This window comes from Carassius gibelio, chromosome B6 (genome assembly GCF_023724105.1).
Source record: "Carassius gibelio isolate Cgi1373 ecotype wild population from Czech Republic chromosome B6, carGib1.2-hapl.c, whole genome shotgun sequence".
Lineage (NCBI taxonomy): Eukaryota > Metazoa > Chordata > Actinopteri > Cypriniformes > Cyprinidae > Carassius > Carassius gibelio.
This window is the reverse complement of record NC_068401.1, coordinates 15,158,073-15,185,125: the sequence shown is the minus strand read 5'-3', so window position 1 is coordinate 15,185,125 and position 27,053 is coordinate 15,158,073. Positions and strand designations below refer to the sequence as shown.

At 40.9% G+C, this 27,053-nt stretch overlaps 1 protein-coding gene across 1 annotated transcript in view; it reads left to right on the top strand.

The window, feature by feature from the left end:
* crocc2 (ciliary rootlet coiled-coil, rootletin family member 2) overlaps window positions 1-27,053 on the top strand; it is a 52,026-nt gene that overhangs the window by 17,567 nt on the left and 7,406 nt on the right. Inside the window, exons 4-32 of the mRNA XM_052558137.1 lie at window positions 2,120-2,287; window positions 2,486-2,569; window positions 2,871-2,977; window positions 4,461-4,605; window positions 5,692-5,798; window positions 6,273-6,479; window positions 8,674-8,770; window positions 9,324-9,413; window positions 9,512-9,652; window positions 9,817-10,016; window positions 10,406-10,588; window positions 11,148-11,292; window positions 12,100-12,246; window positions 12,548-12,778; window positions 13,599-13,792; window positions 14,162-14,289; window positions 14,644-14,813; window positions 15,622-15,801; window positions 15,983-16,117; window positions 16,614-16,757; window positions 18,345-18,583; window positions 20,528-20,687; window positions 22,043-22,210; window positions 22,302-22,686; window positions 22,896-23,047; window positions 23,668-23,788; window positions 23,888-24,051; window positions 26,022-26,273; window positions 26,355-26,543. Of these exons, the coding sequence (XP_052414097.1) occupies window positions 2,120-2,287; window positions 2,486-2,569; window positions 2,871-2,977; window positions 4,461-4,605; window positions 5,692-5,798; window positions 6,273-6,479; window positions 8,674-8,770; window positions 9,324-9,413; window positions 9,512-9,652; window positions 9,817-10,016; window positions 10,406-10,588; window positions 11,148-11,292; window positions 12,100-12,246; window positions 12,548-12,778; window positions 13,599-13,792; window positions 14,162-14,289; window positions 14,644-14,813; window positions 15,622-15,801; window positions 15,983-16,117; window positions 16,614-16,757; window positions 18,345-18,583; window positions 20,528-20,687; window positions 22,043-22,210; window positions 22,302-22,686; window positions 22,896-23,047; window positions 23,668-23,788; window positions 23,888-24,051; window positions 26,022-26,273; window positions 26,355-26,543 (4,833 nt within the window). The remainder of the gene's footprint in view (window positions 1-2,119; window positions 2,288-2,485; window positions 2,570-2,870; window positions 2,978-4,460; window positions 4,606-5,691; window positions 5,799-6,272; window positions 6,480-8,673; window positions 8,771-9,323; window positions 9,414-9,511; window positions 9,653-9,816; window positions 10,017-10,405; window positions 10,589-11,147; window positions 11,293-12,099; window positions 12,247-12,547; window positions 12,779-13,598; window positions 13,793-14,161; window positions 14,290-14,643; window positions 14,814-15,621; window positions 15,802-15,982; window positions 16,118-16,613; window positions 16,758-18,344; window positions 18,584-20,527; window positions 20,688-22,042; window positions 22,211-22,301; window positions 22,687-22,895; window positions 23,048-23,667; window positions 23,789-23,887; window positions 24,052-26,021; window positions 26,274-26,354; window positions 26,544-27,053) is intronic.

The following is a 27,053-nucleotide window of genomic DNA, read 5'->3' as shown; positions in this document are numbered from 1 at the left end:
TTAAGTCATTTAGTTATTATTATTTTAGATTTTTGCAATTTCTACCTTTATTGGACAGTGTGGCGAGTGGGGCGGGGCCGAGAGGCGTGGGAACGAGGAGTGAGGCCAGGTGTAGTGATTGAAGATGAGCTACACCTGAGCCCCACCGCTAGTATCGAGTCCCACGTAGGAGATGGAAGGATATAAAACTGGAGTGACGACCGTGAAGGACGAGAGAGGACCAGGCCTGGGACATTAGTTTATGTGTTTGGCTTTTATTTATGCGCACCAGTCGTCCGTGAGGGGCTGGTGCGCCGTTTTGTATTTACTTTTGATTATTAAAATGAGTTTTTGATTGTGCGCCGGTTCCCGCCTCCTTCTTCCCGATGAATATGGAGATTTGTTTATTACAGTGGTGCCGAAGCCCGGGAGAAGGAGGGACGCGCTGCTGAAGATCCCTCGCCGCTGTGGTGAATCCGCGGTGCCCTCGAGCTGGCGAGGTATGTGCCGCCAGGGACGCTCGAGGCGGTGGGCTGGAGCGAGTTGCCGGGGACGGGCGAGCTCGCTGCCGACCGCCCACGACAAGGAGGGGCGGCTGCCGTCCGTGAGGGAGCGGAGGAGTCGGCGCCGTTCGCCAGGGGGCCGGAGCCTGCCGCCTCCGTGATGGAATCCGGAGGGGCAGGGAACGGGGGACTCCTGCCGCTGCCCAAAATCGGAGGAGCCGTCGCCGTCCACCGGGCGGCGGAGGAGTGTCGTGCCGTCCGCCGAGGGCCGTCCAGTGCCTCCGCCGGGCACCGCGGAGGAGATCACCCAGCCGGTGGAGGGCCGAGCAGCAGTGCGTCTGGGAACCGGATTTTTTTTTTTTTTTTTTTTCCTCTCTCCCCTCTCTCGTCCCTGTCGCTCCTCCTTCCATCTCCTTTTCTCTCGCCTCGTCTGTCCTACCCCCAGGTTCCCGCAGGTCCCCGTGAGCGGTCTCCCCCGGAGGGAAGGGGGGGGGGGGGGGGGGGAGTAGAGCGCAGTCTCGGGAGTACCCCCCGGCCTGCGAGGGGCGATGGGGGTATGTGGCGAGTGGGGCGGGGCCGAGAGGCGTGGGAACGAGGAGTGAGGCCAGGTGTAGTGATTGAAGATGAGCTACACCTGAGCCCCACCGCTAGTATCGAGTCCCACGTAGGAGATGGAAGGATATAAAACTGGAGTGACGACCGTGAAGGACGAGAGAGGACCAGGCCTGGGACATTAGTTTATGTGTTTGGCTTTTATTTATGCGCACCAGTCGTCCGTGAGGGGCTGGTGCGCCGTTTTGTATTTACTTTTGATTATTAAAATGAGTTTTTGATTGTGCGCCGGTTCCCGCCTCCTTCTTCCCGATGAATATGGAGATTTGTTTATTACAGACAGTAATTAAACAGGAAGCAAAGTAGTGGAGAGAGAAGTGGGGACAGGATCAAGAAAGGTCAGGTCATGTCAGGACTTGAACTCGGGACACCTGAGGTGCAACAACACTATTTGTTGGAGCATTGCCCACAATTTACCCAGAATTTTTATTTTAATTTACAGAAAAACATTTCTTGTTGCTTAAGATAAAAGATACAATTCACTGAACACACACTGACTTTAAGCGGGGCATGTTGTCCCAATGAAACCTACCGTTAAACAGCCTTTTATAGGCCTTTAATAAATAAAACAGAAATCATGAATCAGCAAAAATGTAAACCACATTTTTATATATTATAGTGTATAATAACATTTAAAAGCACAAGAAACCTTGCCTCAGTCTTATATTTATTTAAAATGTTTTCCTTAGAGTACAATTAAACCTTTTGTTTGAAACCTAACTTTTTGCCTGATTGGGAGCCAATGTGAATACACAGTATATGAAGCTTGTGATTTACCTCTGTGACAATGCAACCATTGTTTTTTCTTTGTTTCATACATAAATCTAGAGCTGCCTATGCTTAACGTGAGAGAAGGAAATATTTGAATGGTGTACACTAGCAATTCAAGGATACTTAGTCTTTTGATTTTTTTCAAGCCATTTTTCACTGTAAATGTCACTAAATCATACTAATACAAATTGTGAACAGGCATAATGGAACTAAAAGGTGATTAAGCAGTGTAATGTGTGCTTATGTCTTTGCAGCTGGAGCAGATGCTGTTGCAGCAGTCAGGGGATTCAGACCAGCAGAGTGTGTATGGCACAGAGCAGGGCTGGCTAAGAGAGGAAGGACGATCTTATAGGATGAAGCTCCAGGCCTTTCAGGAGAGCCAACACAGACAGGCTCAGCTGGTGCAGAAACTACAGGCAAAGGTCCACTGTTAGATGTGGTCTTATTCAACACATTTCATTTTGGTCAAAGATGGGAAAGATTTTTGAGGGGAAAAATTATTTTGTAATTGTATTTTCTTTTAGAATATACATATCAAAAAGAAACCATGACGCTTTGGTGTAGATGGGAATGTGCTCCATCTTAAGATGTGGAGTGAAAGTATTTGTCTGTGTCTGCAGTTGCTCCAGTATAAGAAGAGATGTGGAAATCTAGAGCAGCAGGTGTTGGAGAAAACCTCAGAGTCAGAGAAGCTGAGGCTCTCGGTAAGTCTTACTGTAGAACTTCACAGCCTTTAAGAATGTATAAATGAATGGAGCATTTATATAGCATTTTATTGTGTATTGCTGTACACTCAAAGTGCTTTACAATCATACTGGGCAGCATCCACTAGGATAATGCTACGGCAGCCACAGAGCATTGGCGCCAATGCGCTCACTAGTGCATTAGAGCTTTTGAATTTTAAGAAATCTATCGGCTCCTTTTACTTTTGTTGTCTAATTGTTGTCAGGAGTTGCACTGTATTTTGGTGTGTTATGTATAAACCTGCCTCTGTCCATATATTAGCTCCAGTCACACCTAGACTCTTCAGCACACCGTCTCCAGCGCTTTGAGCAGGAACACAGTATGGATGTCCAAAGTAAACTTGCACTGCTGGAGGATGAGCAGAAACGGTAAGAACAAGAGTGATATGCGCTTCTGACAGCGAGAGGTGCAGTGAAACATGCCAGGGGGCAATGACTACAATGAGGGAGAATGGGTATGAATCAGAATCAGCCAAAGAGTATGTCAAGACTTGCTGTTTGGAACAATAGGAGAATTTAACATTTTGGGAAATGAGAATGATAAATCTTGTGGAGAGTTTCTGTTTTCTTTTTGTTTTTTCCATTTTTGCTTTGTTAGAAAATCCAGCTTCAGATGGTAGTGTTTTGGAACTATTTAAAAACCATCATGACCACCATAAACTAGTAGCTGATCCAATCAACTAATGAAAATTGATCAGCCTGATCAGCCAAACAGGTAATGACCAACTAATGAGCAACAGTAACTTGCTGTAAACCAGACTGGAAAGCTAATGAACAGCATGAAGTACCACCAACTAAGCTGAATTTTATACCAGGTATTCACCGTTCTAATATTTAGAGAGGACACGTGAACAACATTTATTAAGCAGGCAAATAGAGCTGAACTGCTCTGAATTAAATCTCCTAGCTGCCTACTTCAATCCCCAAAAGCACATACTGGAAATTAATAGTTTTAGAAGGGGGTGTCAAAAACAAAAGGTATCCAGTTTGTCAGACTTAATTATCACAGCCTTGTTCAAAGTCTCAGCCAAATAGTTTTTACTGCACTTCATACAAAGAGCCGGCCAACCTACCAACCCAGACGCCAGCCTTTAAAAGATTGTGATTTACTGTGCCACTCGCCTGTAATTGAAATGGTTATGGCAAACTCTGGGCCGTCCAGCTGCCAAGCCCTCATTCATTATCACACCTTAGTGCCTCTGTCAGAGAGCGCACTGCACAGTGCAGTTCATCCGACCATCTGTGACTCTGCAGTCTTGTAATAGAATGTATTTAATTTTCTGTGTCAGAGAAGTCAACTGTGCCACGATTTTTATAGCATGCCACAATTAACTGAGATTCAGCAGGGCCGAAGTGTTATGCCTGTTACACTACTTATATAATGGCTTGGCATTTTCTTAGAGGGGCACAAGCTGGAAAAGCCAAAACACAGAATTATTGAGGGAAGATACTTATCAAAAATGATTGAACACATTCTCATAGCTTTGATCGTGTCTTTCTCTGTTGCTCACCCCTTTGATGATTGTTTTGTTCATCGCCCTTACTGCCTCACACCCTGGCGTCAATCTTTGTATGTAACTGGGTGGATTCTGCCACGGATGATGTAAATAACCCTGTAAACTATTTGACAAGCAAATCTGGGGGCAATTAGGCTGGAGCTGACATGGACTTTATAAAACTGTCACGCACATTCCCCTCTAAGCGTGGCTGGCAACGTAGAATGTGTGACGTGGGCCTTTATGAGTCTGTAAACACAGAAGCTGATAGAGGCAGCGCAATAGAGGGGGTTGAGATCATGTGCAAAATTTGGCTCAGGAAACAGTGCTCTGAAGCAGTTCCATATATTTCACAGGTGTTCTGGTTTGAGCCAGGTCAATGCACTGCTCCGGGAACAACTCGAACAAGCCAACGAAGCCAATCAGGCCCTGACGGAAAGCCTGCAGAAGGCACGAGAGGAGGCAGAGCAGAGGGACACGCGACTCAGGAGGGAACTTGAGGTGAGAGGGAGGAGGAAAAAGAGACAGAGGGAAGGAAGGAGAGATCTGTAGTGTGCGTTTTTTATCCAAATCCACAGTTTAAGGAAAATCTTTCTTTAATCCAATCCAATGAAACTCAACTCTGGAACTTGTGGAATTCCACCCTGGTGCCTGTTTTGTCAGTCTGGACACTGTCTTTGTTTTAAATCATTGTTGTGATTTTCTCAGCTGTTGTTTCCTGTAAAAACATTCCATTCTATTGGAAAAAGAGTGAGAATTCATTGCTTGATGCAAACATCTGGTGATATGAAGGAGCTCATCTAGTATTCACCCTCATACCGTCAAGGTTTAAAGGAACATTCCACTTTTTTTGAAAATAGGCTCATTTTCCAAGTTTTCCAGTTGAGTTTTACCATCTTTGAATCCATTCAGCTGATCTCCGGTCTGGCGGTAGCACTTTTAGCTTAGCTTAGCATAGATCATTTAATCTGATTAGACCGTTAGCATCTCACTCAAAAATAACCAATGAGATTCTTTGTTTTTCCTATCTAAAACTTGACTCTTCTGTAGTTACATAGTGTACCAATACAGACGGAAAATGAAAAGTTGTGATTTTCTAGGCCGATATGGATAGGAACTTTAATCTCATTCTGGCATAACAATCAAGGAACTTTGCTTCACGGCAGCAAACAATGGAACTACAGAAGAGTCAAGTTTTAAATATAATAAAAAATATACAAACTCTTTGGTCTTTTTTGAGCAAGATGCTAATGGTTTAATCAGATTCAATGGTCTATGCTAAGCTAAGCTAAAAGTGCTACGGCCGGACCCAGAGATGCTGATTGGATTCGAAATCGGTAAAACTAAACTGTTCAACTCTAGGGGAGTTGGAAAATGAAGCTATTTTCACAAAAGTAGAGTGTTCATTTAATGTATCATTTGTGTACGTGAGTCTCTGTTAGTGTGTGCGCCTAGCAGTTCAAGTATGTGTGTGTGCATTCATTATTTTTCGTATTTGTGCATCTATAATGGAGACATCTTTAACCTCTTTGTCACCCTCCTTATTACGAAACCTGCCGACCATATGGCCGTGTTGCTCTCCCGCAGATGAATACCTCCCGACATGGCCGCGAGAAAGCCCGTGTGCGAGCTCTGTGGCGCCAGGCTGCCTTCCTGCGAAGCTCTTTCACCCAGCTGCGGGCCTTCGCTGACAGGTGAGTGTAGCTTGCAGCCAGAACCCTCTTTCCAAACCCAACACCATTTATCCCCGCCTGGGATCAAAGCACAGCGGGTCACCTGGGTCACCCCTCACACATCCTGACCGCATCGTCCTGGGAAATGTGATGGTTAGATTGCCCTTCAGATTAGTCTTGAGCCATCCATCAGAGCCAGGCTTGATGAGGGCTCGGCCTGTGTAAACGCTGTGATCATTGTTGAGTAATTTGCTGTAATGTGGATTACTCAACACATGGACAGCGGAGAAAATGTTCACGACCCTTACTCAGACACGACACTGTTCAAAGAGTTTATTCCCAGATCACAATATAGTTTTGGCCATCTGGCTCTCGTCAGTTGTGAACAAAACACATTTCCTTGGGAACGTAAGGAAATTGTTGTGTAAGGGAATTTCATTGCTCCTGCTGGTTGTAATAGTTTTTTGTATGTGTGTGTGTGTGTGTGCTTTACAGGAGTCTATCGGACATGCGAGCCGAGTGTGTGGTGGCTGGCCGACGTCTTCATACGGCCTGTGTGAATTTGGAGGCTAGCATGAGCCAGCCTTGTACCCCTGCTAGCAGCGGAGTATCTGCACTGGAGAATCAACTAAGAGACAAGTTGAAAGAGGCTATGCAACTGCAGGCCCGCTTTGACGCAGAGAAAGTAGAGCTTAACTCTAGGTACAACATGTCTGTTTATGTACACGTCCCATTCATTTTTCAACAGTAATATACTGTACAAGTTTCATCATGCTTGAGCAGCATGCTGTAATAAATACATACAGTATTGGCAGCTGGGGTTAAATGATCATATTCTAAGGATTTCACAGTGTCATAAATTTCAGCACCTATTCCTAAGCTTTGAATTGAATTATTGATGTCCTGAACTCACATCTCCTAGATGACTCATTGTACATTGTCCTGAGTGCTGACATGCAGGGAAGGTCAGCACAGATTGCCTCATCCATCCAACTATGTGGCATGCCAAAACTAGAGAGAAAGAGTGCCTTTTTATTTGCTGTTCAGTATCCTCTACATCCTTCATTTACTTTTATAATGTGCAAGTGGTCTATGACACTTTCTTTTGAGTACGCATCCATGGATCTGACAGAGCAGGGTTGGGGTCTTCTGATGAATAGAGTCATTGCAGCTTCTTTCTTCAACATCTTTTCATCAGTGACAGTTAGAGAGCAGAGAACACTCTCCATTGAGATATATGAAATTTTAGCTGAGCTTTATTGCTGCGGGAAGAAAGGGCCATAGATAAATGGGTATCAAATAAGCACACCATAGAGTGTTTGATCATTTTGCCTGAGTTGTGTTAATGTTATGCATATGCACATTTTTTTCTTCACATTGTGATAGTATGTGTGCTCGTGCAGAACAATGAGTACTCAATGTCTTAGAATACTTCAGAACCTTATAAAATATGTGCCCATTTCAACTTGCAGATTACAACAATAGAAAATAGTGTGCTGTTTTTCTTAACGAAATAGTACACCCAAAAATGAAAATCCTTCCATCACTTTTATACCTTCGTGTCTGAAGCTTTGAACCTTCAAAAATTATGCAAAAGCTTCATAATATAACAAATGTGATTCATACAACTCCCAAGTCTTCTGAAGCTAAATGTCAGATAAAAAGAAAAAAAAAAAGATCAAAATGTAAGTTGTTATTCACTCATGATACTGTCTTACATTAAATTATTAACCATTGAAGTCAGGAAATCAGATGATTTGTGAACAAATGACTTGGGAAATTTCTGTGAACAAGTTCAACTGATGAATTGAAATCATTTTATATCAAATCGAACATTATTACTTTTCACATGAACATGCCAAAGAGAACTATTGTGGATGCCAAGATTTTAGTGAATGATAACATAATTTCAGTCTGTTCCTCACTCTGTTCCTCACAATCTATCATATGACTTAAGACAGAAAACGTGTCATAAGGACCACTTTTATGATACTTTTATATAATATTCAGGGCTCTCAAGTTATGGCAAAATTTTGGAGTGAGATTAGGGGAGGGGTCACTAAAAGAGGATAAGACAGGATATTGGCAGCACCCAGCACCCAAAAAAAGTTTTCACTAGCAGTTCAATTTCCCCTATTGTTCACAATTGGCCTAAACAATTGACCTAAACAAATATAAATGATAACAACTGGTAAATAAAAATAACAATAATAAGAAAAAAGGACAAATTCATCCAAATAAAATAAATAGGTTTATGTATTTCAAAAATAAAAATGTCTCAAAAACAAAAAGATATTTGGCCACAAATGAGCAAACTGAAGAGCAGTGCTCAGTGACCATAGAGAACATTGTCTCTTCATCTGTTATAACATCGCTAGTACTTTTCTTAGTTTCTGGGAGCCAAAGCTAAGTTAATGCTTCTGGTTGCAAAGCAGCTGGAGAGTTTTTGACTGCATCAGTAATAATTAAGCACAAATTTACCAGTATACCCCAACATCAGCTATTACTATCTTTGATCACAGGTAAGTGATTTCATCCAGGAATCATACAATCTAATTTCTAAAAGAAGGGGTTACCTACAGCATTCATCGGATCTTGCTCTTAACGATCTCGCTTGCAGCAAAATCACACGGAAACAACATTCTAATTTCTGATTGGCTTGTAGGTGTCATTTAACTCTGTATAACTCGAGACAGATGTGAACTCGGCAGAGAACTTCCCTCCATAGCCATCCATTAATTACAGCAGGACAGGTTAGCCCTTACTTCTCAGCATGAGAAATACAAGGTGTGGCGTGAGAGCGTGTGAACTGGTTGAAATGTGTGTGTCTCACGGTGAATGCATGAGACTTGAGAGTCCTGTACATTTAAAGTCTAACATGCATGTATCTGTACAGGATCCTGGAATTGGGTGAAATGGTGAAACAGCTCAGAGCACAGAACGTTGAGAAGGAAAGCAATCTGACAGCACTGCGAAGCAGCTTGGACAGGATGGTGAGCAGTGTTGCAGTAGAATCATTTACATTTAATCATTTAGCAGACACTTTTATCCAAAGGGATTTACAAATAGACAATAGAACCAACAAAAGAATAACAATATGTAAGTGCTGTGAAAAGTCCCTCATAATCTTATGCATTACACATAGCAAGTAAAAAATAAATAAAAAATAGAAAGAATAAATTATAGATAGAATAGAGGGAGTTAGTGTTAAGGTATGTTATTGTTATTAGTGTTAAGTCAATTAATATAACAAATAAAAAGAAAACATGTAGATAGAATAGAAATAGAATAGAGAGTTCCGGTGATATAAAGGGTCAAGTGTAGATGGAAGATGTATGTTTTAAGTCATTTCCTGAAGATGCCTAAATACTTGGATCGAGTTGGGCAGGTCATTCCAACAGCAGGGAAGAATTAAGATAAAAAATCATTAATTTGGAATACTAGTCTTGATAAACACTACCACTTTCTTTATGACTTATCTGGAGTCTGATGTGTGTCATGGCTGTTCAAGAAGCTGTACTTTGACTTGAATGCTTTCCTGTACAGGAAATAAATCGGTCTGAAGACCGAACCGAGAAGGATGCCTTATGCAGCGAGATCAGCAGTCTGCAACAGTTACTGCACAACATTAATAAGGTTTACTAAAGATGATTGCCATGATATTTTGGGCCAGATGTACTAAACATGAGAAGAGTAATTGTCAACTCATCTCTTTTTTTTCTCTTTTCTTTTAGGTGGTTAGTGGAGAGAGTTCCTCAGACTTATCAAAAGATGAGCACCCATCTGTTTCTGCAGGATCTATTTCCTCTTCTCAAAGAGACGGTATTCTGATAGCTGTGCAGAGAGCCCTCTTACAGCGACAGGCACAAATTCAGGTATGCAACATACCTCCTGTACACCATCCTTATAGGGCACAAGTGTCATCACTAGTGGTACAGAAATTACACACTTCACCACGTCTCCCAAGTTTACTCTGCTATCAAGAAGAGTATGTAATTTCAGCACATTTAACTAAATGAAAATATCTATCCACCCAAAGCAACTGCAGGCACATCTGGAAGCTTCCCAAGAGCAGGTTGCCACCTTGCAAGATCAGCTGCATGTGGGGGAAGATGAAACCAGAAGCCTGGAACAAAGAATCCGGGAACTGCAGCAAGAGAATCAACTTCTGGAGAGATCGGAGGAGGACAACACTAGAGATGCCCAAAGATACCGCACCTCACTGGGCATAGTAAATAGGTATCAGAGTTTGGGACCGAATTAACCTGGCACTTCATTAAAGGTTGCTATTGTTCACCTGGTGTTACCTGCACAAATCAGTTTCTACCTGAACATTTCTGTACCCTCTACATTTACATCAGTGTTTCCACTGCAACATGGCATTATTTTGCAGGCTAACCTAGGAGGCTAATTTATATGTCTTTGCTCATTTCTCTACAACATAAGTTGTTATGCTACAAAGGCTCACGATTCTGATTCAAGCACACAAACTCGCATCTTTGTGCTAATTATAGTTCTAATTTAGTAATAACTGTGGCTCAAGCATGCAGATCCTCTAGTTTTAGGACTATAACCTGAACAGCCACACACCACACCACAACTGTCGCTTTCCTTTTCTCCCTTCCAAGCAAAAAAGGAGAGCTTGAGAGGCAGCTCTCAGCCCTGCAGCAGCAGCTGGAATGCACACAAGCAGAGCAGGAAGCTTTGAGAAGCTCCTCTCTGGATGTTCAGAGGCAGAGAGACCTCCTCAGGCAGCAGAGGGAGGACCTGGAGAGGCAGCTGGCTCGAGAACGCTCTGAATCCGAGAGGGGGTACGGCATTGCGAAACCCCAAACCCCTTGACTTCTTTCTTGGCCCTTGTTTATTTCCCTGTCCTATTGTTTACAGTCAGTATCACTAGCACATGTTGTCCTTAAAGTAGCCTTGAATTAAACCAGAATAGTACTGTTTACAAAATGCATTAAACATGAAGATGCATAATGCATTAGTTTACCGGTTAGGTCAAAGGAAACCACACTGATCATGTGTTATTCTGTACTGGATATGGATAAGAATGGTTTTGGATGTGATCTTCAACCTCAAGTCTTTTTTGAGAAAATGTCTTTTAGGAGTATGTTTATAGAAATATCTCTGCTTGTATGTGTTTGTGTACATGAGTATGTGCCTATACCTTAACCTTAACATTGTTTACATTAAAATTCTGTTTTGTTTGTGTGTATACTTCCTATGAGCTGATTTGATTGCTCTATGCCATAGTGTGCCTGGGTTTTCATTATTTTATTTTTTTTTGTGCTCTTTTGTCCATATCTACAAATCAAAAAGTGTGTATTTATGTCCTGACAATTTTTTTGCATTTTTGTTTTTCTAAAGACGACACACTCTGGAGCAGCTGGAGATGAGACACTCGGATGTGCGTAAAGAGCTGGTCACACTGAAAGAAGCTCTGAGTCAGCTGACTTTACAGAAAGAGGTTTTGGAGGATGAAAAGAGAAGTCTTGCACAGGCTCTCTCTAGGGTACTGCTCTGCACATTCAAAATGCACACTAACCACCCACTTATTCACTCATCCATTTGGTCCATCACAATCACTCACCTGTTCACTTATTAATTCACTCACTACATCTTAGTCCACTTTTATACACTCACACATTCTTTCATTCTTCCAACATTGTCATTCACTAACATATTCTTTCAAAGCACCTCATAACTCACACTTTCTCTTAAAGCACTCAGTCATTAACTTCCTTCCTCATCCAGTCACACATTTATTCACATACTGTATTTACTCCCTTTAATTCATTCTTTCATTCACATATTCACTCATTCATTCATCTTAACAACACTTGACCTAAGTCTGTATAAAACTGTTCTCACCTGCATGTTGCTACAGTGAATTACATCCAGTCATAAGATTGTTTACCCAGTTTTGCATTATTTATCCATTAAGTAAATACAGAGTTTTCCCCTGTCAAATGTCCAACTCAGTTGTTGAATTACTGGAAACTCCGTTTACTTTGACCTTGGGTGAGTTATGTAGCTCTGCTTATTTGTAGTAATTGATATTTACCATGCAAAACTGCCTTTGTAAGATTTTTCATCACTTGCTCTGTCTAACTTGCAGTTTTTCCACACTTCCGCAGTTCTACCGCAGGTCATTCTGGGGACAAAATGTTACGGTTAAACTCCAGTGCTATTAAACAGCTCTGCAAACATATTTTATTCTAACCGCTGATTACAAAATAAATGCTGGTTACGTGAACTCGGTAGCTAATGATTGGATGTAGCCAAACTTCCCACTGATGTTTGTATTGCCTCCCTATAGGCGGAGGCCCAGAATGCTGAGCAGGAACTGGAGTTCACTAAACTACGAAGTGAAGATGCAGGGCTACAGGACTCCCTGGCCAAGATGGGAGCCCTGAGTGAAGGATTGGCTAAAGATAAGGTCGAATTGAACCGTCTTCTCTTACAGGTCAGGGTCATGGAACTGGACAGTGTGCATAGTGTTAAAAGTATTAAATTATGAATAATCTGTTTATATATATATATATATATATATATATATATATATATATATATATATATATAGTTATTCAGTTCAACAACTGATAATTTATTCAAGGAAATTGTTTAAAACTGGCTGACAGAGTTGGATACCAACACACCGACATCCACATCACAATATATGATTGCCACCAGCAAGAGTGGTCTTTCTCAGCATGGTAATCGTTATTTATTTTCAAAAATATTGTTTGTGACCTATCTTCTGCCAGGTCGAGGCCGAAAAGGCAGAGCTTGGCGAACGCAAACGGGACGCAGAGCTAGAGCGAGGGGCAGCCAGAGAAGAGCTAGCTCAACTTCAGCAGAACCTTTTAGACCTTATGGCAGAGAAGCGTGCTCTGGAGGCCTCACACATTCACCTTCAAGAGAGCCGAGTGACCCAGGATGCAGAATACAGCGTCCTACAGAGGGAGAAAAGTTCAGCCCTGGAGCAACACGCCCAGGTCAGTCACAAAATGAGATTCACAGCTCTCAGCTGTGCTCGGATGGGTCTTGTTGTCACATTAAAAAGCCAAGGGAAGATATTGGACCCATCTGCCGTGGTACTCAACACCTTCCTCCAAGAGTTCCATATATGAATCTTGGCCCAAGCGTGTGTTTTATGAGTGGCAAAGGAATTGAATGGGGGAGGCAAAGGGGATCTTGAGTACAAATGAAGGACAGGAAGACAGGAGAGATAGATGTTATAGACGGGTAGTGTCAGAGTGAGAGAGAATGAATGAAAAAAGCTGTAAATCACAAGCTTGATTTGTCTGCTCACAGCTTTGCAACAGACAGTGTGGAATTCGACTGCTCTTTTGTCTAAACCTACAGTCATGTTTTACTGAGGTGCCATTATTTTTAAACTGTAATGTTGTCATAAATCGCCGGATCTTAATGTAATCGCCATTTTTTTCACAGTCTTGAGGATATGTTGTAAATTATTAGTACAGTACATTATTTGCAACATTTCCTTGTCCATTTTACTTGCTGCTTTTTCAGTTGACCTGCTTGGCAGAAAAGGGAAATAAAATTTCCTTTGGTTCGCTTGCAAACGGTTTAGTGCAGGCTCAGTGGGGAAAGTTTTAACATATCAGGAAAATATTTGGACGGCCTGCTGCTCCTAAGTGGTCAGTTACTGGCATAATCAAGTATCTCACGTGTTTGGACGATTTACCAGTACTTGATTCATAATCCTGATGTTGATCTACTATCAGCAAATATTAGATATATGTGGACATTCAAATATATGCTTCCATGTGCATGTGTGTGTGATTTGTGTAGGTCAGTAAGCAGAAGCAAGCCCTCCAGGAACAGTTGAACACATGTCGTAGAGAATTGGAGCTGAGTGCTGCCTCGCTAAAGAAGACTTGCAAAGAGAGAGATGAACTGGCAAGAGACAAAGCCAATCTCACAGTGCAGCTCACCTCAGAGCAACGTAGATCCAAGGCCCTGGCCCAAGACCTGGCCGCTCTGCGGTGAGTCAATTTGTGTTAGTGTTTTAGTTCGAGTAGGATTTGGTGTATTAATGTGTTTATATGGGCTAAGTGTTTGTATTTATGTTGGAGTTTGAGGTTGGCAGGCAAAGTAAAACACCTGTGTTTTCAGTGAGTTTTTTTCAGTAATTATCAATGGGGCCTGTTCAATCATGTAACTCTTACTAGTCTTTTCTGTGAGAAGATCACCATGAGGTTAATCCTGTGTTTTGCTGTGTACATCATCTCTAGAAAATCTCATCTGTCTTGAATGATGTTAGCTAAAGAATCAACCATTTAAAGATGTTCATTAGCTTCACAAAACACAACCTGTTTTTCTTTATATTCTCTCTCCCTTTTTCTTTTGCTCAGGGCTGAGAGAGAGTCTCTAGAGTCAGGCCTGTTGGACAGGCAGGAACTGGCCTCGATGCTAGAGGCTGAACGGGGCAGGCTAGAGGGAGAGAATGCTAGTTTACAGCAGGCTAACGAGACTTTGACGCGTGAGTATCTCCTCGGGGAGCCTCTATTCTTCTCTCGTTGACTTGGCTGAACCCACTGGCCACTGGGCCCCAGCTATATTACACAAGTGGCCCATATTTTAGCCCCGGACTTGGGAACAGCTGAGGTGTCAGCCGAGGTTCTCTCTAGAGCTTAACAAAGTCCCCTCACAGATAGCATCCACACTGTACTATTTATGTGCTGGTTCTGTCACTGTATATTGTGTAATGATGATTCCAAAGAGCATTATAATTAAATTTTTCCTGCATGTAAGAGCTCAGTGTGTCTTCAGTGTATATTTTCATGACAAAGCATGTTTTTCCGTTGTGTATATACTTGCTGTTTCCTTCGCGCAGGTGAGCTGTCTAATGTTCACAGTGAACTAGAGCAGCAAATGTCCCGGGCTTCGCAGGAGAAACAGGCTTTAGAGTTGAAGCTTGCTCAGGTCGAGAGAAACGCACAACAAACCCTCATTACAACACAGCAAAGCCATCAGGAACAATTGCATACTGAGCGAACGCACAAGGTATCACTGAAATGTTGAGACACTGTCCCCAACACTTGATTTGCTAGTAGTATAAATCAAATCAATCAAATTTATAATTAATTTGATTTGGTTCAAAGGTTTTTTTTTTTTTTCATACAACTGAGTCATCCTTTAAGTCATATTTCTAGACTGATGCATATTAATCTAGAAGCTTTTGAGGCGTCAAGAAAATGAGTAAATTCAAACTTGCCTTTAGAGTTTCCCATTTGACATTGCAGATTTTAAAACCCTATGCAGGTGCTATGTGCCCTTTTTGCTGAGCCCACAAACCTGCACCGATGCAAGTTTCACAAAGGATTATTACAAGAACATGGCATTATCCACCTTATTTTTCAATGTGGAAGTGGCGATTTTCTTTGCAAGACTTCAGATTCATTAGCTGTTATACAGTTGGTTAATAACTGGAAGAGTAACAAAGTGCAGTAAATGGTAAAACATGAAACCATTTGCACCTCAAACCTTTTTTTTTTCAGTATGATAATTTAAATAACATAATGACAAATAAAAGGTTGCAACATCAAGCAGCATAACATTTATAATTTTGTATAGTTAAAATAACTGGAGTGGCTGACAACAAAGTGAATAATCGAGTGAATTGCCATACCTAGCATGCAACACAGCTCAGTGTTTATTATGTGTTAATTTTATACTGCCATAGATTTAGGACTATCAGAGAAATTCTGGCAGATGCAATTGAAATGCAATAACCCTAAACTGTAAAACTCTCCTGTGATTCAATAGAGTATTTGGATGCTTATAACACATGCACCTGTCTTGTGTGTCTCAGGAACGCATGCGTGCCGAGTTGCGTTCACAGAGGGAGCAGGCAGAGTCGCAGCTGCGGGCTGAGTGCGAAGAGATGCGCATGCAGAGTCGCAGAGTTCAGCAACAGCTGCAGGAAGAACTGGCCAAGCTGCAGCAGCACTTTACAGAATCCCTGCTGCAGGCCGAAAGCCATAAACAGCAGGTGTGTGTGTGTATTTGTGTCTCAGAGGAACACAGTCAAAACCTTTTGACAACTTCCTTTCAATCTGATTAAAAGGCATGTCTGTTGCCCTATATAGCCTTAAACCATCTGCAGTCAGAACATGGGGCAGATGGCATCACTGTAAGTTGGTTCAATCGCTTTGACTGTTCTTGATCGGCAGGTTCTATCTGAGAAGGAGGCAGAGAAGGCCACTCTTACAGAGCGCATAATTACCCTTGAACGTGACATAGAGACAGCTGCCCTTGAAAAGGATCGTATGCGTAGAGACTTCCTGAGCAAACAGGAGCAGGACAAGGTATGATAAATCCAAATATGTCTGTGGATCATGTTTTGTCTTTATTACAGTACACTAGGCCTGCACAGTTTAACACTTTGATGTATGAGATTAATTGTGCATTCATTTTTAAACACATTCATTAAATTTGATATTAAAGTCTACAATCTGTTTGGAGCTAATGAACAAATTCAAACACTGTTCCATATAGTGGAGCATGTGTTTCTTGGTAAATTATGAAAACAAAGATTTTATTGTTCATTTGCATTTGGTGAAGTTTAATCATTAAAGAGTGAATATGTACGTTCATAATGTGCATGGAATAATTATTTCATCATTGAATTATTTGAATTATTAATTATCTATATTGAATAAATACATTTAAAAAAGTCTTTGCTTTAAAAGGACATTGTTAACTACAGAAAAATGAGCCTGGGTAAATATATTAATCAAGTGACAACCTTAATTTCATGCACCACATTATTGTATTCGTTTTTGTCTCTCCCTCTCTCTGTAGGACGCAGTTTTAGGGTTGCAGGCAGAGCTTCAAGACCTACAGTCCCGTTTCGAGGAGTCTCTGAGTTCCCGTGAAGTTTCGGAGCGCAGCTTAAATGACCAGATCAGAGAACTTTCTCTGCAGAGTCGGGAGTTTCAGCAAGAGGTCACACAACCCGAGGCTTTACATTCCAGTAGTTCAGTCATAGAAACAAATTTATCATCCAGAACACAAAAAACCTATAGCCCAGGAGAGCAGTAAAAATGGTTTGTGCCAGTGCCAAATAACCAACGTCATATAAGTTAGGGGGTGAGTAAGTTTATGTTGGGCTGTAAGGCAACATAAGGCCTGTGGGAGTCCAACTTGTACCTACCAGGTGCAGTCTTGGGGAGCGCCATTTAGTACACACATTTGTTGAGCTTGGCACTGGTTAATGTGTATTGAGCATGCTCCAGGTGCCACTAGTTTGAGGTTTCTGCTTGTATCTGAGCATGTACACTTCTACCTTTCAGCCTCAAGGTCAACCTTTGGAATTGACCTCTGCACATACCTAAGGCCACAGATTTATTTGTTTGAACAATCTATCTCCAGGCTATGATGAGAACTTCATCTCTAGGTGAAGCTGTCTACTCACCAAGATGGATTCTCTCCTCCTGTTTGATTATTTTCACTAAACCTCCTCCAGCTTGCCCTGGTCAGACAATGACAAACTACCAGTGGCGAGAGGGAACGATAAAAGCCAGCAGGGGAGTGAAAAGTGAAGGCTCTCTATGATATGAAAAGGAAAAGTTCAGTCACAAATAAGCAGGTGCTCAGAAGTTTATTTCTTCCTGTTCTATAATAAAAAGTTGTCTCTATGGAAACATCGCCCCAACTCTAAAACAGAGGTCATCTATAACCTAACACTGTCCTACTAACCCAACCCCCCTATCAATGAATTAAACCAGTGTGGGCTTGGCATGGGCTTATTTCTATTACATTAAGATTTATGAGAAGAAAACATCTTGTGTGGCCACTGAACTTAAACACCCACACACACACACACACGCACATATTTCTCTTTAACACAGCAGCATTCTACACACGCTTGTACTCACTGCTGATGTTTTTCATCATCGCTGCTGTGTGTGGCAGTCTTTGGAGCCTGCCCTGTCTTTCTCTGTTTTTCTTCTCCCTCTTTCTCTCTGCATTCTGGCTGCATTTTGGGGAAAAAATGCACCGTAAAATGATTAGCTGTAGCCAAGCAATTACCAGAATGTGGGTCATTTTCCTGTGTGTTTACATGGGCGAGGAGTTTCACCCTGAGCATATATGATGAAAGCTTTTGAAAATTTGAACCATTTCACATGCACTTAAAACACATTTTTAAGTGCAAACAAGAATGTGCCCTGAAATCCGGCGTTGAAAGGAGGGCAGATCTCTTTGGATGAGTCTGATGCTCACATGCTTTGAGAAGCTGAATGGAACAAGACAGTGGAATTTTACTAATAGGCTGCGTTTCCATTTCATTCATCTCATGGAATATTAAGTTGAATTGTCCTCACCAAAACAGTGCCACGTAAGGAATATGACTGTTAGAAATCTTCACTCCCTCTGTGGTGTCACATCACCACACTTGAGTGATTAAATTGACATTATTTTAGACAGATAAAGTTACACCATTGCACTCAAACCATGACCCATCACTCCTCTTGTATTTACAGAATAATTTGGCTTCATTTGATCTTTCCCTCTCATCTCTGTCTCTTTCAGGTGGAGCGTTTGAGAAGGGAACTGAGTGAGGTGGAGGAGAGCAGGGACTCTGGCCGTAAGGAACTGATCGAGGCCCACCGAGAGCTGAGGGAGTGTTTGCAGGACAGGGATACCCAGCGGAGTGAGGGCAAGGACCTGAAGAGAGCTTTAGGAGATGTTGTGAGAGAGAAAGAGGCCATCCAGGCTTCCAATCATGATCTCCGAACAGCTGTGAAGAGAGCCGAGTTTGAAAACAACAGGTCTAGCATATTGGATTTGTTTGAAGTGATTGATATATTGATATATTTTGTATTACATACCTGTTCCCTGTTAGCTTGGCTATAACATCAGATCATCATTGAGATGTGATTTTAAGTGAGCATTAACAAAAACATAGGAATAACCTCTAAAACCTAGTCTAAAATAGTAGTTCAACTACAAACCCGATTCCAAAAAAGTTGGGACACTGTACAAATTGTGAGTAAAAAAGGAATGGCATAATTTACAAATCTCATAAACTTATATTTTATTCGCAATTGAATATAAATAACATATCAAATGTTGAAAGTGAGACATTTTCAAATGTAATGCCAAATATTGGCTCATTTTGGATTTCATGAGAGCTACACATTCCAAAAAAGTTTGGACAGGTAGCAATAAGAGGCCAGAAAAGTTAAATGTACATACAGTATAACGAACAGCTGGAGGACCAATTTGCAACTTATTATGTCAATTGGCAACATGATTGGGTATAAAAAGAGCCTCTCAGAGTGGCAGTGTTTCTCAGAAGTCAAGATGGGCAGAGGATCACCAATTCCCCCAAAGCTGCGGTGAACAATAGTGGATCAATATCAGAAAGGAGTTTCCCAGAGAAAATTTGCAAAAAGTTTGAAGTTATTATCATTTACAGTGCATAATATCATCCAAAGATTCAGAGAATCTGGAACAATCTCTGAAAACTATACTGGATGCCCGTGACCTTCGGGCCCTTAGACGGCACTGCATCACATACAGGAATGCTACTGTAATGGAAATCACAACATGGGCTCAGGAATACTTCCAGAAAACATTGTCAGTGAACACAATCCATCGTGCCATTCACGGTGCCGACTAAAATTCTATAGGTCAAAAAAGAAGCCATATCTAAACATGACCCAGAAGCGCAGGTGTTTTCTCTGGGCCAAGGCTTATTTAAAATGGACTGTGGCAAAGTGGAAAACTGTTCTGTGGTCAGACGAAATCAAAATCTGAAGTTCTTTTTGGAAAACTGGGGCGTAATGTCATCTGGACTAAAGAGGACAAGGACAACCCAAGTTGTTATCAGTGCTCAGTTCAGAAGCCTGCAACTCTGATGGTATTGGGTTGCATGAGTGCATGTGGCATGGGCAGCTTACACATCTGGAAAGGCACCATCAATGCTGAAATTTGTATCCAAGTTCTAGAACAACATATGCTCCCATCCAGATGTCGTCTCTTTCAGGGAAGACCTTGCATTTTCCAACATGATAATGCCAGACCACATACTGCATCAATTACAACATCATAGCTGCCTAGAAGGAGGATTCGGGTACTGAAATGGCCATCCTGCAGTCCAGATCTTTCACCCATAGAAAACATTTGGTGCATCATAAAGAGGAAGATGCTACAGAGAAGACCTAAGACAGTTGAGCAAATAGAAGCCTGTTTTAGACAAGAATGGGACAACATTTCAATTCCTTAACTTGAGCAACTTGTCTCCTCAGTCTCCAGACGTTTGCAGACTGTTATAAAAAGAAGAGGAGATGCCACACAGTGGTAAACATGGCCTTGTCCCAACTTTTTTGAGATGTGTTGATGCCATGAAATTTAAAATCAACTTATTCTTCCCGTAAAATTATAAATTTGCTCAGTTCAAACATTTGATATGTCAACTATGTTGTATTGTGAATAAAATATTGAAATTTGAAACTTCCACATCATTGCAATCTGTTTTTATTCACAACTTGTACAGTGTCCCAACTTTTTTGGAATCGGGTTTGTATAATATAGTATATTATTAACTATAATATATACTATATTTACTAAATAAATATCAGTAAAGGAGTAGAAATTTCTATTTGGGATGTTGAACATTCCCTGTAAGTCTCAGTTTCTTTATGAAACAAGGAATAGGCTTAATTAAAAACTAATTAATTATCCTTGTTTTTCTTTTTCTTTTTTATCAGTTTGAAGCGAGTCGGAGAAGAAAAGGATCAGAGGCTGGCAGTGTTAGAAGAATGTAAATCCTCCCTCCAGCAGGAGGTGCTGAAGCTGAGAACCAACATGCGTGAACTTGAGAAATCTCGCCTTCAGGCACGCAGGGAACTGCAGGAACTGCGCAGACAGGTCAGCGCCCAAAAAAATCTAACGCTTTTTGGTAACAAGTTAGTTTAGGGACCAATTCTGATTATTAACTTGTTGCTTATTAGCATGCCTATTGTTAAAATATCGACTCTTTATTAGTACTTACAAAACACATTCTACAAGACCATATTCTACATCCCTAATTCTACCCAATACCTTAACAACTTAACAACAAAAACTTAACTACCTTACTAATTATTAATAAGCAGCTAATTAGGAGTTCACTGTTAAGTTGTAGTTAATAGTTTGTTAATAGCAAGAATTGGACCTTAAAATAAAGTATGACCAGTTTATATATAGTCAATGCCTTAAAGGATTAGTTCACTTTCAAATTAAAATTATAATGATAGGTTTTTGGTAAAACATTCCAGGATTATTCTACATAAAGTGTAGTTCAGCGACTACCAAACGGTTGATGGTCAAAATTACAGTTTCATTGCAGCTTCAAAGTACTTACGATACCAGACAAGGAATAAGGGTCTTATCTAGCAAAACAATCTGTCATTTTCTAAATAAAAAAATATATAATTTATATGCTTTATGAACAGGAATGCTTGCCTTGCACTGTGGATCCATGACTTCATGTAATATGTAATAACGTTTGAAAAGGTCATGCTTGGTGGAAGTACCGACTCAGTCAGTGCTTACAAATGTGGAGAAAAAGGACCATTCAAAAGTTTTTGTATGCTCAATGATACATATTCACATTTTTTGTTTGACTTAGTCTTTGCCCGTTCAACTTGTAAACACTGAGTCAGTTCCACCTATGTCGTGTCCTTTTCAGCGTGATTACATATTACGTGAAGTTGAGGATGGGCATTGCAGAGCATTGCAAGGCAAGCATTTCTGTTTATAAAGCATATAAATTATATACATTTTTTTTTTTGAAAATGATCGATCATTTCACTAGATAAGACCCTTTTTCCTTGTCTGGTATCATGCACAGCCCTTAGAAGCTGCACTGAAACTGTAATTTTGATCTTCAACCATTTGGAAGCCATTGAAGTCCACTTTAAGGAGAATAAACCTGGAATGTTTTAATCAAAAACCTTAATTTATTTTCGACTAAAGAAAGAAAGATGTAAACATCTTGGATGATGTGGGGATGAGTACATTCTCAGGAAATCTTAATTTTAACTAATCCTTTAACATAATTCTAAATATTAGAATGTCAGCATTTTTCAGGTTAATTAGTTGTCAGTCCAGTTATACACACATATACATTGGAACAAAATGTTGTATTACTAGGTCTACTGTGCATCATCTTCCTCAGGAAATTCAACTGTCTAGACTCCTGTATACAATGCAACCATTTCAAAAAGCATGTGTCTGAGCAGGTGAAGACATTAGAGGGTCAGTGCACTCAACAAGGGCAAGAGTTGACTGACATGCAGGCCAGACTGACCCAGGAAGAGCATAGAGAAGAGGAAATGAGAAAGGAGACCTTTACTCTCAGACAAAGAGTACTGGAAAGTGATGCTGGCAGAGAGGCAGCTCTGAAGGAGGTACCACAAACAAACTGGCATAAATACAGAATCCACACACACACATGCAGTAACAAACTTAAGTTGTTGGAACTGGTCTGTGTTTGAAAAGGCTGCAGGCTTGCAGCGGCGTGTAGCAGAACTGGAAGAAGTACAGCGCCAGGAGAAAGAGTTGCAGCAACAACAGGATGCCAATCTTCAGGAGAACCAATTGAAGCAGCGTGAGGAGGTTGCTCGCTTGGAGGGGGCACTGCAAGAAGCCCAGGCCCAGCTCAGGGAGCTTGGGCTGAAGGTGAGTCTAGCAGAGGCCCGGGCCCAAGGGCTGGAAGAGCAACTGGGACAGAATGATGCCGTACGGAGAGATCTTGAGCAAAGGTTGAATGTTCTCAGTTCTACCCTGAGACGTACACTTGGAAGCGGACGTGGAAGACGTTCGCCCGCACCCGGGGGACACGGACGGAGTCCCTCACCATGGAGAACTCGATCACCTGTAAAAGGTAATGCATTCTCAGTCCAATAATGAATTGGGTCTCTGTAGCAAAGGTTGGTTAAAGGTCAAGAAGAAGATCAACACTCTTATATTACAAAGGATTATTTTCTTAAAATCTAAAGGTTATTAAACAATGTGCTGCTCTAATTTAAATGGTTTTCTAAGTTACTTCAAATTAAATAGGAATCAAGTAAAATCTTCTATTTAAACCCTCAGGTGAACCCATGTCAGATGAGCCTGGGGTAAGTGGATTGCTGGTGTGTTCTTTGTCCCCCTCCCACGGAGAAGATGGAGAATTGGATTTGGACTCTGTTCACATGTTGCTACGTAACTTCCAGCAAGAGCTCAGGGACACACAGAGAGAACGGGTACCGGACACCTCTACATTGCCACAAAGGCATCATAAAATTAGTCCACCCAGCAATACTAGTATAATTATGCTAGACTTCTCCTTCTGTGAATTGGTAACTGCTGCAACTGAATAACTGAATCAGAACTGAGTAGAACATAAATCAGTCAGATTTGCGAATGAATCATTCAGGCTGTTTTTTGTGAACTGGATCAACCAATTATTTGAAAAGATCCAACTTAAAAGATTGATTTTTCACTAATTCAGCAATGCTGTTATTTTATGAACATGCCAAAGAGAGCTAAGGTGGACGTCAAGATTTTCAGTGAAAAATGGCTTAAATTTTGGTCTGTTGTTCACAAAAAGCTCAAATAAAAATAGTTGGTTTGCATTATCCGGAACCTTGAAAGCTCCTGTATCCGTTCATTGTAACTAAATTGAAGAATAACTAGTACATTCTTCACAACGTCTCCTTTTTTGTTCCACAGAAGACTAAGTCTACAAGTTTTGAACAAAATTTTTGGATAAACTATTTAAAACATAAAAACAAACTGGACACAAAGTATCTGAAACAAAACAAAACAATAATATATAATACAATAAACATCTTTCTTTTTCTGTCTGAATGTGTGACTGTAGGATGAGGCCCAAGCACAGGTGCACAGTCTCAGTAAGCAGGTAGAAAGCCTGCAAGCCAGTCAGGAAAGAGGCAACACACGTATACAGATGTTGAAACAATCTATCAGAGAGCTGGAGGAGGGTAAGAGCGAATTCTAGCCTGATACTTGGGTACATGCTACTTAGTGATGACCAGTTTGTGGCTCTGTTTTTGATTATCATGTGTGTGTATGTTTGCCAGGAAAACGTGAGCTGGCCAAGCATTTAGAGGGGACACAAGCATCACTCGCCTTACGGGATGAGGTGGTTCAGCGTGGGGAATTACAGAATAGGATTATGAGTGAAGAGTTGGCCAAAATGAAGAACAGCCAACAGATAACTGAGGCAGATGTCAAAGCACTGAAGGTTAATACTCATACATTCTACACTAACACAAAGATGGTTTACATAGTTGAGTGCAACAGTGATCGGCCAAGACAGGAGATAGAGGATTAGTTCACTCAAAAACTAAATTCTGTAATTAATTACTCACCCTCGTGTCATTCAAAACTTGTTAGTACTTAATTTATCTTCGAACCACAAATTAAAAAGTCATTATTTTTGTTTTCTTTTCACACAAAAAATATTATTTTAGTTTCATTAAATTATGGTTGAACCATCGATGTCACATGGACTATTTTAATGATGTCCTTACTACCTTTCTGAGCCTTGAATGTGGTAGTTCTGTTGCGGTCTATTCAGGGTGAGAAAGCTCTCGGATTTCATGAAAAATATCTTAATTTGTGTTCCGAAGATGAGTGAAGGTCTTAGGTTTGGACCGACATATGGGTGAGAAATTATTGATGAAATAAAAATGTTTGGTTAAACTATCTCTTTAAACTAAAAAAATGTTTTACTAACAAGGTTCAGGAGGAGCGAGTCAGATACTTAGCCTAATTAACACAGGTGGAGCGAACTCAAGTTAATCAACACCATGGCATTAATACAGCTGACATACATCTATGCAATGACAGTTTATCAGCATTTTTAAAAGAAGAACACACTAAACTCATGGTGCTGTAGATCTTTCTTGAAAAATTTTAGTGGTGTCACTAAAAATCTATGGGAATTTTTTTTTTACTCCACTATCATGAGTGTTGGGGAAAATTACTTTAAAAAGTTATGCATTACAATATTGCGTTATTCCCTAAAAACATTACTAATTACATTTTATGGAAAGTAATGTACTGTTACTTTTGAGTTACTTTTTAAATCTAGGCAGGGCTTGCTTGTTTGTTTTTAATATAAATAGTCGCATAAAAGTTAAATGTAAATTCATGTCCATATAGTAGAGGGCACAGCTCAAACAAATTGAATTAAGAATGTAACGCAAGATGATATATTTTCTGATATATTATTGCTGCTGCCACACATTTCTAAAATATACATTACATTTATTTCCCAGCTGTTTACCTTCACAGAAATAACCGACTGTTTTGTAACTTGTGTTTTTTTTTCACATAAACTTGTGGGGGAATTAGAACTTAGTTTAGTACTCACATGCTGTAACAGCCACTTTCTGTCATGTGCTTCGGATGTGTGCACTCAGAAAACCATGTATCAGATGTTTAAATTAATATGGTTTAAAACGCATGATCCCAGCACGATAAAAATGATAATCAGAAACCAAAACAGATGTTTTTTTAGCAGGTATAAGCTGTAATGGCAGCTTTATTCTGGAAAAGGGGGCGAGGAGTAGCAGCTCATTTGCATTAAAAGAGACAGGCACAAAAAACAGCATGTTTCTGCTTCCACTCAAAATACGCATTTTCAAAATGATATACTGTAATACATTATCTGTTGGGTATTTTGAGCTGAAACTTTACAGATACATTCTGGGGACACCAGAGACTTTTACAATAATCTGAGTTTGGATTTGACTTTTTCTTCATTTTGAGGAATACTGAATCTGTGTTTGTGCAGGTAAAATAGAAAATACATGTTCTTATTTAGTCTAGACCTACAGTAAGCATCATGTTCACAGTCCGCATGATGCCTCTGCACTTACTTCCGATTTCTCTCAACATGGCAAAATGAGAACTGTCAGTCAAGACATGGGAAACAAAGTAACTGGTATTACTTATTTCAAAAAGTAACTTAGATACTTCCTTCTAAATTAAAAAAAGTAATGTTACTTTACTAGTTACTTAAAGTAATTTGATTGAGCAACTTGCATTACTTGTAAAACTATGACAATGGGATTTGTACCAACTTTCTCTCCCAGCACCATAGTCATATATAATAAACAGGAATAATCAAGTGTCCACAATAAAAAGCTTTGATGAATTGCACTTCCAGTAGTCAGATTACCAGTATAGATATACTGTTGTATTCAGGAGAAGCTGGAGCGCTCCCAGGCCTCTGAGGAAAATTTGGAGACTGAACGCCGCCGTATGAAGGAGACTTGTGAGGCAGCGGAAGCTAGAGCTGCCAGGCTGGAACTCACACGCCGGGGATTGGAGGGAGAGCTGCAACGTGCCCAGCTTCGAGCCACAGAGACTGAGTCTGAGGTCAGCTCACTACAGGGACGCCTCAACAACCTCCGCAGAGAACTGGGAGACAGTGAAGAGCGTGCTGCCCTCCTTAAGGTGTGTGTAGTTTTGTGCTGGATCTAAAAGGACACCGTTTATGTTTGAGTAATATAATGCAGCACTGTTGTTCCATTGTAGGTTGAGGGTGAGAGGTTGGCAACCACCTTGGCACACACAGAACTACAGGAGTGCAAGTTAAGGGAGCAACTGCAGTCTATGGCTGCATCCTTGACTGAGAGCAATGCTGCTTCAGGAGTAGCACAGGAACAGGCTGCGCAGCTGCAGCGAGCTCTCACAGCCAGTGAACATGACCGGAAGATGCTGCAGGTTAGCATGAGTTTTACCACATGCATAAGTTTGCAGTTTGCGTTACTAGCCGTTAACTAACCATATTACTTAAAGTACACAAGTCCTACAACAGTAATTTCAGGGAATAAATACTGAATCCAGTAGCAAATGCAACCAAACAGTTTCTTAGCAGAGAACAATAAGACAGGATGGTCAGAATCGTGGATCACTGATGGTAGAGCATGCCTTGGCAACGAGGAGACTGCTATGCCTAAATGTTGATTGTAATCATCGATAATGTAATGATCCAGTATGTCCCTCGTGGGAACCAAATTCCCCCGGACCATTACCTTCCCAGTCCACCAAGTACTGGAATCCGCGTCCCCTCCGACTCGAGTCCAGAATAGCTTTGACCGAATAAGCAGGTTCCACACCTATGAGACACGGCAGTGGGGGAACCAGAGCAGGGAGATTAAGAGGGGAATGAAAATCGGGTTTTAATTTGGAAACATGAAAAACGGAATGGATTCTCCTGTACGCAGGAGGAAG